The sequence below is a fragment of the Sturnus vulgaris genome, chromosome 20, assembly GCF_052056855.1.
Source record: "Sturnus vulgaris isolate bStuVul1 chromosome 20, bStuVul1.hap1, whole genome shotgun sequence".
Taxonomy (NCBI): Eukaryota; Metazoa; Chordata; class Aves; order Passeriformes; family Sturnidae; genus Sturnus; species Sturnus vulgaris.
This window is the reverse complement of record NC_142262.1, coordinates 8,195,838-8,208,438: the sequence shown is the minus strand read 5'-3', so window position 1 is coordinate 8,208,438 and position 12,601 is coordinate 8,195,838. Positions and strand designations below refer to the sequence as shown.

At 52.8% G+C, this 12,601-nt stretch overlaps 1 protein-coding gene across 5 annotated transcripts in view; it reads left to right on the top strand.

Annotated features, from left to right (window-relative positions):
- Positions 1 to 12,601, top strand: part of SEPTIN9 (septin 9) — a 134,062-nt gene that overhangs the window by 58,062 nt on the left and 63,399 nt on the right. Inside the window, exon 1 of one of the 5 annotated variants that reach the window (XM_014885038.2) lies at positions 4,217 to 4,268. The exons of 3 other annotated variants lie outside the window; for them this stretch is intronic. In XM_014885038.2, the coding sequence (XP_014740524.1) occupies positions 4,232 to 4,268 (37 nt within the window). In that variant the 5' untranslated portion in view covers positions 4,217 to 4,231. Of the gene's footprint in view, positions 1 to 4,216; positions 4,269 to 4,689; positions 4,822 to 12,601 lie in introns of those variants that run through there. One more of the 5 variants, XM_088176652.1, reaches the window with a different exon arrangement.

The window sequence follows — 12,601 nt, the reverse complement described above, 5'->3', positions numbered from 1 at the left end:
CTCCCAGCACTGCTCCCTGCCGCGGCCAGCTCTGCTCTGATGATTTTCCAGCTCTGCTCTGATGAATTGCCAGCTCCCCGATTGTGAGTGACAGCTGTTCTGTGCCTCAGTTTCCCCACCTGTCATATGGAGATGACTGCAGCTCTTCCAGGTGGGTTTGGATGCAGAGATGGGCAGAACTCAGCAGCTGCAAGGAGCAGAGGAGAGGAGGGGAAGGTAATGGCAGCAGCCTTTATTTCTGGCTTGGAGAGAAGAGCTGTGAATCACCATTCCTTCACCTTTAGAACGTGCCTGGTCTGGGTGATTACAGGCCTGTCTCTCCCTGTGACCCTGTGTTGGTGCTGCCGAGGGGATGCTGCAGCCAGAGCTGCCCGGTGCTGAGCTGGAGGTGATGCCCTGAGCACACCGGGGTTGGTGTCTCACCCTGCACCTTCCCATAAAGGCTGGGAAGGAGCTTTCACCTGTGATCAGCAGCAAGGAAAGGTATTTGGGCTCTCAAAGAAACACTGAGTGGTTAATAATAATGATATTTAGCTGCTCCTACAAAGTAATTTTGGCCTGTAAACCTCAAAGCGTTTGATGGAAGAGGCCATAATCAATCAAGAGTTTTGTTTTCTAATTAAAATACGAAGAGGAAGGGGAAGATCCTGTGGGTGAATTGCTCACTTTTGTGTAGGAGATGCTTTAAGGCTCAGGTAGCCACAATGACTCATGGCCCCGTCTAACCCAGCCTGATCAGGCTCATGACTGCAGCAGATTGGGAGACGGATAAGAGCTGCTGGTTCAGAAAAACCTTGACTTGTGGGAGGAAGAAAATCTGCCGGAAAATCTGCATTCTTTGCAGCCTGCAAGGAAAATGAACAGTGCTGTTTGAAATGGGCTTCTGCCTTAGCCTGTTAAAGGATCTTCTAAAGCTGCTACCTGCCATCTCCTTCTTTGGTTGGTTTTTTGGTTTATTTTTCCTTACGATTTTTTTTCTCCTTGAAGTGACTTTCTAAGCCTAATTGTTTTGTGGTGCCCCACACCCCTGCCAGGACAGAGGCTGTGACCAGCACTGGCTGCTCCTGGAGGAGTTTGAGCTGAGTTCTGGAGAAGCTCTTAAGGCACATCCCTGCTGCAGAGCAGGAGAGCCCAGGGGTGAAAGTCCAGAGAAAAAGGATTAAAGTTTCTTGCATCTGCCACCTCTTGTGGCATCAATCCGTTTTTAGCTTGGTACCTGTAACTGAGTGATCAGCAGATTTTACAGACTGCCTTTCTGGGGGCAGGAAATCGCTTCTAGGCCAACAAAACAGCTTTGCAGGAAGTTTCTTGCTCATCTGAAGAGCAGAATGATGATGAAGGAGAAAGGGCTGGGCAGTCAGTGGTGGCCTGGAAACAAGAAATATTTCTACTGTAATGTAACACAGAAAGGAAAATATTTACCTATTATTCTCCTGCAGCCATGCTTTGGAGAACAGGAATTTTATCTTGAGCAACAGTTGCTGGGTAGAGGATCCCAAAGGTCTTAATCAAAGCAGGAGCTTGAAGTGAGGTTTCTGATACAGTAAAAACAGTGAGTGAGACCCTCAGGTGTGTGAGCAAGGGGAGCAGCAAGGGACAGAAGGGATGTGATTTGCTGTCTTCCTTTTGGAAAGGGAGTTGTTTCTCTTTTAAGATAAAAATTAAAATGTAATTACAAACACCTGTGATATGTCTGGAGAAAGGAGCAGGAAAGCCGGATAAGTGACTGAAGAAAATCCCTGCCATAAGGACAGAAGGAGCAGAACCTGATTGCTTTATCAAAGGCAGTGTAGGTGATGTGATCACTGTGGGAGATCTTTCGTCAGGAGAAGTCCCAGGGTCCTCAATCTCCTCAATCTGCCTGGAAAGGGCAAAGCAGAGGCTGTGCTGAAACTGCATTTGGCTGAGCAGCACAACACACACCGGTGCCATGCTGCCAGGGAACCCCAAAAACCAATTCCAGGGGAGGAGGCATGATCTCCATCCCTCTGGGATGGGGGCTCAGCTTCCCAGGGTTGCCTGCCTTTCTAGAAGAAGGATTTAGCTAAACATAAGCTTTTGGGTTGAGGATGCAGGTAGAAAAACAGATGGAGTTTGCTTATGTGCAGCTTGGTCAAGGGGATGATTTTTCTGGTCTGATGCTCTTGTGAAGCTGTGCTTCTGACATGGCTCAATGAGATAAAAGGGCAAGAAAGTCTCCAAGAGAGAGAAGGATGGGCTTATCTCCCTGGAGGAAAGCTTGCTCCTCTTCTACTAGCAGGCACTTGGGGTATGTACTATGGGGTGAGCTGTTTACATACCTTGCTGCTTTAAATATTTACTGTTAGAGCCCTGGATATTCTTGTTATTCTTTAGTTGCTGTAATTTTCCATCTTTCTCTCCCCCTCTCAGTGCCTTAGGTGCACATGGGTGCAATATGCCCCAGCTGGTTTTAATGAAAAGGAACTCCTGCTTCTAGCCCGGATATTTTATTTCACACTTCTCAGGGCTCGCCTCTCGGCCGCTTGATTTGCTAAGCTTTTATTAGATCCAGGATGATAACACTGCCTTTGCTTGGGAAATGCAGAGTGACCCAGGGAGCTGGGACTGACCCAAACTGCCTCAACCTCTTCTGCTGAAGCACTTTGAGCTTCTTCACGAGACCAGCAGACATCACTGTGACGCTCCCTACCACAGTCCATCAAGAATGTTTCGTGGTTTTTTTCTAGTGGTTTAGTTCTTCTTGCCTCCTGTTGACCTCAAAAACGGTGTCCCCATCACACGTCACACCAATCCTGTGTGACCTAGTTCAGAGAGAGCCACCAAACTCCAAGCAGAGGCTCTCACATTGAATGTTATGGGATTGGCAAGGGAGTAGACTCAGAAGGTCAAAAAATGTGCTTGGTCCTTCTTCGGATTTCTTGTATTGCTCTTTTAAAATCTTATTTACAATAAGGATTTTTAGTTTGTCTTGCTTAGTTCATTTTTTCCCTGCTTTAAAGCCATTCTACAACTTCGTGGTGAGGGTGTGTGATGAGGATGCCTAACAGATTTTGTAAAAGGTTAATCCAGGCTCTGTTCTTCCAGTGGGAGAGTCATCCATGATTTTTAAGTGAAACTTTTTTTCTCACTCAGTAACAAGCTAATTATTGACAGCTACATTTTTACCTGCTGGAAATGGATTGCGGATGTGACCTTTATCAGAGCGCTTGGGAGGAGAAAAATAAAGACACTTTCTTTCAAAAATCAATGCCAGGGAGGCGGGTCAGCCCTCTGTGGTGCCGTGCAGTGTGGCAGCCGCCACTATTCCCCGCGGTGGGGACAGCAGGGACCTGGCACCCAGGTGCTGAGCTCGGTCTGTGGTCATTCCTGCTCTCCTGATGGTGCTCACCAGGATGACACCAAGCAGCTTTGCAGTGTATTGCATGGAAAGGCATTTTTGTTCCCAGTTGTGATGCAGAGACGCAGAGATGCGGAGCTGTTCCTCCCTGCACTGCTCTGGTGTGTTTGTTTCTGACACAACGAGGAGAGTGAGAATGAAAGAGCTGAGCACTGCTGCCTGCCAGAGCAGAGGAAATCCACTGTACCTACGTTAAAATACCATTCTTCTGTTGTAAAGGTGTGTTCTCAAGATTATTTAAACAGTTCTCATGTTTTCAAGTAATGCCTTTCCTTGGACGGTACAGAAATGCTGGAGCTTGTTGAGTCTGGGAAATTGGTACTGTTGGTTTCGTTTTCTGGTTCATTTCACACTCTGGGAACGTCTGTGGTGTTTGTAGACTTTAAATGTGTGAAATTAAAAGGCTGACATCTGTGGTGAAACTCATACTTTCTGTAGTAACAGACAGTAACTGTACTACTGTTTTGCATAATTTTCCTTTATGGTTCATCCACAGTGGACTAAAAGCCCAACCCACTCATTTTTCCTTTCCTGTTGATGTGCCTGGACACATTTCAGGGGGTATCATCACTTTAAAATGATGCTATTAAAACACAGGGCGGGGAGGATGAAAAGAGGGTCAAGAGGGCAGGATCTGAATCAACACCGGAAGGGAGAAGCATCAGATAGCGAGGTGCTCAACCTGGGAGGGTGTGAGAGGTGGGGAAGAGGCGGCGGAGTCATGGAAGGGGCTGGCGTCGATGCCAGAGCCGGCGTTTTCCTCGCTGGCTCGGGCTGGAGTGGAGGGAGCTGTGGCAGCATTGAGTGCTCAGCATCGGGGCGAGTTTTACATCCCCTGCTGCTCCTGCGGTGATGATTTTCCAGCGCAGGCTGCTTGGATTTGGCAGCGGTGGGTTAGCACAGCGCTGGCTTGAATTTAAGGAATTATAAAACCGAGCGTGGCCGAGCTGTCCCTTTCCAAACAAGGGTAAACCGAGAAGTGAAAGGCTCGTCAGTACCGGAGAACCTCGGGGGAGTGTGGGGCTGGTCCCACCCTCCGCGGGGCAGCGCTGGTTCGTTCCCCGTGGGGCACAGCGTTCCCCGGGGGGCACAGCGGGCTCGGGGCGCTCACTCTCGGGGGGATGCGGGCCGCTCTGGCAGCCGGCACAGCCCTGGGGTGCCCCTCGCACCCCCCGCACCCATCGGGGCGGGGCGGGGGTCGGGGGCGGCGTGACGGGCGTGGGGAGCAGCCAGTGCGAGGCGAGGGGCCGAGCCGGGCCGGGCCGGGCTGGGCCGGGCCGGGGGCATGGCTCGGGGCCCGGCGGGGCGAGGGGCGGCCGCAGCCGCTCGCCCTCCGCCATTCGCAGCTCGCAGCGCCGAGCCGGGGGGCAGCGCCCCGCGCCCCGCCATGGCCGACCCGGCCGTCAGCGCGCACCTGGAGGGCATCATCTCCGACTTCGAAGGTGGGTGGGAGCGCGGCCGTGGGAAGGGGCACCCACGGAGGGAGCGGCCGCCTTTGGGGCTCGCTCAGCCGGGAGGAGCCGCAGCCGCGGCGGAGCGGGCTGAGCTCGGCTCGGCTTCCCCCGGGCTCGGCTGCCGCAGTCTCACCGTGCCCCGGTGGTACCCGGGGGGTTCCTGGCCGAGGTTGGGTTGGCACCCCGCTCCTTCCAGCCCTCCCTACCCGCGGGGTGCCCCAGGGCTTTCGGTGCCTTTTGTCCGGAGCGGCTGCTCCCGGTGCTATCTGCCAAAGGCAGGGTCTTACGGGATATTTCTCCTTTCCTGCCCTTCGCGAGTAGATTTATATAGTTTTTTCATGCTGAAAACACCCGCCTGATCAGACTGAAATCCTGAAAATATAGCCAGGCTGAGGTTCTTCTGTTGATTCCCAGCTTTGGGGTGCACGCACAGCCCTGGAGTAGCCGGGATGTGGATTAGCTCCCAAGTTTCCCGTATCCCCGTAGCGGGAGCTGCCTGCCCCGGAGAGCTCTGCAGTTGTCCCGTGGCAGAGCTCCAGAGCCCGCAGAGCTGTATGCTCGCTGATGGAGGATCTCTGTGCGGACCGGATGGCTTCTCCCCGGGTCCCTGCCTCTTCTTGCCTGATATTTTGGCTTTTTCAAGCAAGAAAATAAGCTAGCGGGGAGCGTGCTGCTGCCAGATGGGTCTGGGGGTGAGAGGCAGGCAGAAGAGGGCTGGGTGGGGGGCTGTGCCTGAAGCAGGCGTGGAGAGATCGGCTCCGGGGAGCTCATCTTCCCGAGCAGAGTTTTGGAAGAGCAGCTCCATCCCTGCGCACTCGCGCGTCCTGGCAGCGACCCAAGCGGAGCTTTGTGCAGCGGTTTCTAGAAAGAAAGGGAAAAAAAAAAAACCCAACAAAAAACCCACAAGAAATAGCGGAGATGTTGGGGCCGCGGTGAAAGCTTATCCAGGGGCTGCGTGTGCAGCTATAGGCTGAGTGAGCCTCCACCGCCTCCTGGAGAACCCAGCCTGACCTTCGGGAAGCAGAGCTCTGCTGTTTTTCCTGCTGGGGAGCCGAGGAAGCTCAGAGCACTGGGGTTCCTCTTCCAGGTCAGGCAGGAAACGGGTGGCAAAGCTGGGGTCTCTGCAGTGCTTGTGGCAGGGTCTAGACACGGTCACCTCCCCTATTCCCAGCCCTGGGCTTGCTGCAGCTGGCAGCGGAGGGCATGGCAGGAGGCTGAGGGAAGTCACGTCCCTCAGGAAGATTGGGACTAACAAGTGTTGGGACAGCGAGTGACCCGAATCCAGCACCCCTTCGGTGCTGGGGTTCAAGGGTGCCTTTGTGACTGTCCTTGAGGGATGCATGAGCCTCCCCAGCGCAGGGCTGCGAGCGCTGATGTAATTACAGCTTCCCTCTCGCTGCCCCAATTGCATTTAAATCTCTGAAGAATGAGTAATTCCCTACTCGGGTACGATAAAGGCTCTGCTGTGGGCCCCGGGGCTGCCTGTTTGGGCTGTGTGTGTTCCTCGGTGGCACCGAGCTGATCTGTATTGCCTTTATTTTCTGTCTATGGAGCACTTAATAGTTCCTGCCTGTGCAGAGGGAGAGGCTGGGGAAAGCTCTGTGCATCCGAAGCCAAAAGGTCTGGCCTTGCCCTTGAGCAGGGATCTGGGCTACTGTTTCACAATTTAATTAGGTCTCAGGGTTGCACAGCAGCTTCCCAAAAAGCAGGCAATTAATCTGCAGCCTGTAGGGCAGGAGATGCAGTGTTCCTGTCTGCTGGGTGGGTACCTCAACCCCACGCAGCCCCTGGCCAAGCAGGAAAGATCTGCCAAGAACATGGAGCAGGAACACCAGACCATCCAGAGCTCTCTTTGTTCCCTCCAGTCACACACCGCCTGCCCTCCCCAGTCACCCTGGCTGTCCCTGCCAGTTTTCCTGGCAGCATCCCTGCCTGGTTTCTTGTCCCTGCTGTGTTGCAGCAGGCAGGGAGCTGCAGCCTTGGCTGTGGAGCTGCCATCCTCTGTGAGCCTGAGGAGGATGCAAAGGCCCTTGGGGAGAGGGAAGCAGTACCAGGTACTTGATTCCACTTCAGTTTCCAGATCAAAGCAACGTTTGAGAAGAAAACAGAGCACGGCAGAGTGTGTTGTTCCTTGTGCCCGGTGCTGTGATGGGGATGCTCAGTGCCCATCTTGCACTGACCAGCAGGTCCTGTGGGAGGGCACTAGAAAAGTCCAGGGGCTTCTGCCCCAGAGAAACTGTGGCCGTCCCATCCCTGGAAGTGCTCAAGGTCAGGTTGGATGGGACTGTGAACAGCCTTGGTTAGTGGAAGGTTCTCTGCCCATGGCAGTGGAGTTGGAAATAGATGATTTGTAAGGTCTCTTCCAGCCAAACCCATTCTATGATTCTAATCCCCCTTATTTGACTGACAAAAGCTTCCTTGTCTCTAATGGGGCAGAGCATCATTAGGTCTGTGGTTTGCCAGGATTTACAGAGCATAATAGCTGTGTCCCTGGGTTTATAGGTTCTGGCAGGTTTTCAGGAGTGTGGCTGGTTCAGCCCTGGTTGCAGCAGTGCTTCCCAAGCTCACCTCTGCCTTGGTGGGGTCTGTGGGTCCCTCAGCTCCCTGGGGCCTCAGGCACAGACCCGGGGCTGCAGTGCTAAATGAACCTGGTGAGATGCCTGTGCAGTGTGGTAACAATCCATGCACCCCAGACCTCCCTGACGCAGCCCAGGCTGGGTGATGTGGGAGTGTTGGTGTCCGTGGTGCCCCACTGCAGAGGGGTGGATGTTCCTGCTCATGGCTTTGGTTGGCTGTGATGCTGCACAAAGATAATCCCACAGTGTGGCACTCCTCTTCCTGCCAGAGGTGTAGAACGCTGTACACTCGGTATCTGCTGCCTGGCAGTGAGACAGGAGAGATCTGCTCCATCCCTCATCCCAGTGGGATGTGCTGCTGCCGAGCAGAGTCCCAGGGTGACTGAGGCATGTTTCTGCTGGCAGTTGCTGGTGTTGATGCCAAGCACTCCTTGCCTTTGCCAGTGCTGTCAGTCAGCACCAGATTCGTTTCCCCGTAATGTTGAAACACAGATTGTCACAGTGGGTGTAAACTGTGCCTGGTGGAAATGCTGAGCAGAGCTGTGTGTGGAGAGGCAGGAGGGTGCCCAGGGGTTCTGTGTGGTGTCTGGGGCACAGGCTGGAAGCTTTGATCTGGCAGAAACAGTGAGACAGCATTTGTTGATGGCTCTTAATCCCTGATTTTCCCATTGCTCAGAGCCCAGCTCCCTTGGGGAGTGTGTGCTGGCTGGTGGGTGAGCCTTGGCAGTGCTGTGGAGCTGGGTGGGGATCCTCCAGCCCTGCCAGGACATGACACTGCTGATCAGAAGGTTTCTCTGGCTGTTTTATTTATTTACTCCTCCTTACTATTGCACACTTTTCAGACACTTCTCTCACCACCCAGTGCAGGGTATTTTTAGTATTTTACCAGCAGACTTTCTCTCAGTGAGGTACAAACTCCTGCTAAGTTATGTCCCAGTTTTAAGTGCCACCAAAAAACCATCACCCAGCTCATTTTCAGGAGGGTGCTGCATTATAAATAGGCTTTTCTACGTGCACAAAACTCACGGACTCGTCCTTAAACTTTCCTGGAGCAAATGCCCGGGATGTCAGTGGGACACGTGGCCATGGTGCATCCCCAGGCTGGGCAGGGCCAGCGTTCCTGCTGCCCTGGGAGCAGCTGCAGCCGCGTGCTGCGGATGCTGGGACTCAGCCCCGGGCTAATATTAGCAGGAACGAACGTGCCAGCGTGGGTGATGTGCCTTGAGTTCAGCAGAGTGGAAAGGCCTGGAGATGGGATGTGCCTCGTTTTTGTGTGAGTGTCTCACTCAGGTGTGTCCCCTAAGCCCAGCCCAAGGGTTTGCAGAGTGAGCACCAGCCCAGCTCGCATGCAGAGAGCTGAGCGTGTGACTAACGGTCCCTTGTGTGCCAGGGCTCAATGCCTGGAAAAGGAAACGCAAAAAGATCTTTCCGATTTACATCTTGGATCTTCCCAGCCCTAGGAGTGAAGCAAAGCTCTTCAATTGTTGGATTTCCTGGGCTGTCCACAAAAAGTCACATTGGAGCTCTTCATCACCAGCTCGGTGTGGGCAGAGCCAGAGCTGCTCACTGATGTAGTTGGTGCTCCAAGACAGCAAAGTCACCTCTGATACCCTCAAAGCTGGGCTTTACAGCCACTTCAGAGTGCTCTCTCCCTTATTCCACATCTACCTTTATCCAAGACAAAAGGATGGGCTGGATGAGAGTTTTCTGCCACATCCTTGTGTGGTGGGAGAGGAAGGAGCTGGAGGAAGGTGCCTGTGGGAAGGGAAGTTTTGTGTCTTCCCCTGCAGAAGTTGTATCTTCTCCTGCAGAACTGGCCTTCGACCTGTGTGAGAGCCGAAATGAGGGATGCAGGGCTCCAGGTGGCTCTTTAAAATGCTGTTTATTGTATCCAGAGGATATAGCAGTTCAAGGGTCCCGGGTGACAGGAGCCCAGCCCACAGCCTTTTCAGCATCAGCTGTAGGCTTGTCTGAAGCCAACTCTAGTTCTGGTTACAATGCAATCTATACTTTTCTTTACAGAGCATCTTAATACACAACAACCAATCAATACCTTTACTCTTACCTATAGCCTATCATAACTACTAACATTACCATATCCATGGTACTATTTTCCAGTCACAAAAAGTTAGTATGTTACAGTTTAATCTAAAAGTTGTTTTTCAGTTTTCTGGGAATGGAAGATTTTGAGATCTTTTCTCTACTTGCAACATTGGCTTCCTTGTTTGTCTGTGAAAATCTTTTTGCTTGGTAAAAATATCTTTTGTTTGAGGTGGATTTATCCTTTGCTCTAAGCTATAAAAGCCCCTTCCAATTCACTTGCTCTTTGCCTTCTTAGTTAGCCAGTAAGACTGGCTCAGCAATTCTTTTCTTCTATATCAAAATTTGCTTTCCTTTCTATTCCTTCTTCAGATTCTACATTCAAAGATCTGTTATACATACACATCTGTGAGACCTTCCTATCAAATCCTTATCCTTTCCAACATAGGTGCAAAGTCAAAAAACTGCATCTGCCTGGTCACAGCAGTGGGTACCTGCTGTTATGGGTCGGGTTTTTCCTATGTAAATCTAATTCTTTGGGGATAAAAAGGTTGTGAGGGAGTGGGAAAGGAAAGAACAGTTGTCTGTCTGTCCACATGAACTGGGCTGTGGGCATTGCCTCGCTCTGGTTAGGATGTAGGCTCATCCAGAGGTTGTTTACAGTTATGTTGTGCAAGGTGGGCTGGGCTCTGTGTCCTTGTCACCCTCTGTGGCTCCGAGCAGTGTCCCTGGCTCTGTGACAGCAGGGAGGGCTCCCAGTGCTGGCACAGGTGAGCTCCCGTGGGAGCAGCCTTGGGCAAAGTGAGCACAGCGCTGTGCTGACCACAAAGGGACCTTTCAGGAACCTGGGTGGGAAGGGACAGGGAGGGGAGGGGTCCTGACGCCAGAGCCAGGGCAGCTGCCTTGGTTTTGCAAGCACAGTGCTGATGGCTGGAGGTGAGTCAGGGCAGTCATGCTGGCTCTTCCCAGTCCCTGGGATCTTGGGAGCACCTTTCCCTCAGTGAGGGACTCACCTAAAATGCTGCACTCTTTGCTCATTGCCTCTTGGTGGATTGGGGCAGTAGAGTGGGTAGGAAGCACCTCTGGAACATGTTGGGTCAGGTCTGATAGCTCTGAGTGACCATGGCTCTGGCTCCACCAGCAAACCTGAGGCTAAATTACTGCCAGGCATTAGCCTGGTACCTCTGGGTGCCCCATGGTCTCACTGAGTGCTGGTTTAATTTCTGGTTTGCTGCCCTTCCCTGCAGGGAGCTGCTCAGCCCTTCTTCCCAGGAGCCAGGACTGAGACAGCAACCACAAAAACCTGGATAGGGAGGTGTTATAAATCCAAAGACAATAATGGAAACTTCGGAGCCCAGAATCGCTCCAGATATTCATGACTTTGATTTAAGGCAGCATCTTTCTGCAAGAATATCATGGGGGCTATTTCCCTCTCCCATCCTCCCTGTCCCCTCCTGCTGCAGTAAACTCTGGCACCTCTTTGGTCTTTAGAGATGGGATGTGGAGGAAACAAGCCAAGTGCCCTAAATCCTGGTTAAACTTGTTTGAAGTCGGTAAAATGAGTCAGGGGATCTGAGTTCAGTTCCTGGTGGGGCTGTGCCTGGTTGGAGGGGGTCAGGGTCCATCAGGGGAGTTCTTTGTGGGCTGTCATGCCCTTCAAGTGTCCTGGCCACCTCTCATTTCACACCTGCAGGGTATTGTTTGGTTCTAGCACCCCTTTGGTGGCACCAGCAGTTTGTACCCAGCTGCTGTGCTGGTGCCATCACGGGGAGAGCCCTGCTGGGTGCAGGAAACCCCTCCTCACTTCCTTCCCTGCCACAAACAGTGCAGGTAAGGAGTAGCCCTTGGGCAAGAAAGGGTTTGTTCTGGCTCCAGCTCGTTCTGAACAGCTCTCATCTCCTGATGGTGTGACTCAGGCTTTTACTCTGATTGCGTTTGTGAGGCTGCTGGATGGAGCTCAGCCCTTGGGTCTCCTGGGGACACCTCCAGAGCAGTGGCCCACGGGCAGGGTCCATCCAGGCTGGAGATGCCATGGCTGGTGTGTGACCCTGCATCCCCCCAGTGCTGCTAGAACCCCAGCCAGGGCAGTTTGGGGTGGGGTGCCAGCCTGTTGCCCAGCTGTAGGCACAGTCAGTGCCAGTCAGCCTCCTGTGGATTGCAGGGCAGGGGACACTGTGACATCAGTCTGTGCTACTATCCTCCTGGCAGTAGAGCTGGCAGTTTGGGACCCAAGCATCACAAAACTGTGCAGCCCTTTGCTAGGGTGAGGAGGGTGCTCTGCAGCCTGTCCCAGCCTGGGGGTCCTGGCAGGGATTAGTGATGAGAGCAGTGGCACTGGTCAGCTGCACTGGTTTGGGAGACAAGGAGTGTGGTGAGGACTGAGACTGGGACTGGGACTCAGTCTTTCTTTCGTCTTGGCCATTGGAAGTAAACATACAGGGAAATGTGCAAAGGGTGGATTTTATTTTATTTTATTTTCCAAAGCACGTTTCCCAGGAAGGAGGAGGGCTCTGCTCTCTGCCAGCCCTCAGGACGTTTGGACAAGAGCTCACACTGCAGTGCTGGGTGTCCCCTCCAAGAGAGCCATCAGAGCTGGCTGCAGGGACAGCAGCCATCAGCAGGCAGCAGTGGGCAGCACTGCAGGGGTGAACGGCTCCTGGGTCCCTCCTTTACCCTTTTCACCTATTTACCCTTTTCCTGTAGCTTTTTAACCAGTGTGTTGCAACACTGCCCATCAAAGCATCTTCTCAAATGGAGACTTCACTGATTTAATCACCCAGTCCCTGCCACCCAGGCTGGTCACCCTCCCGAGTCACCCTCCATGTCCCTTGCCTGGGCACTGGGATTCATGACACCTGGGGATGGCATCTGTGGCACCAGCACGGGGCAGGCTGGGCTCTGCAAGACCATCTGCATCATACTTTTGTCTCTGGGTAATCGTTTGGAGGCATTTTAGAAATATTAGTGAACCAAACCAAATCTACAGCCCCATGGGAGGCACAGAAAAGATTTATTTCTCTCCTTCCTCCTCCCCCTGTGGAAGGAAACTGGAGCACAGACCGGAGACAGGAGCTGGAGTGAGCCCGTGGCAGAGCCAGTAATGCAATCTGCTGGGCTGGATACCCTGTGTTTTATGTAATTTTCTGTACAAG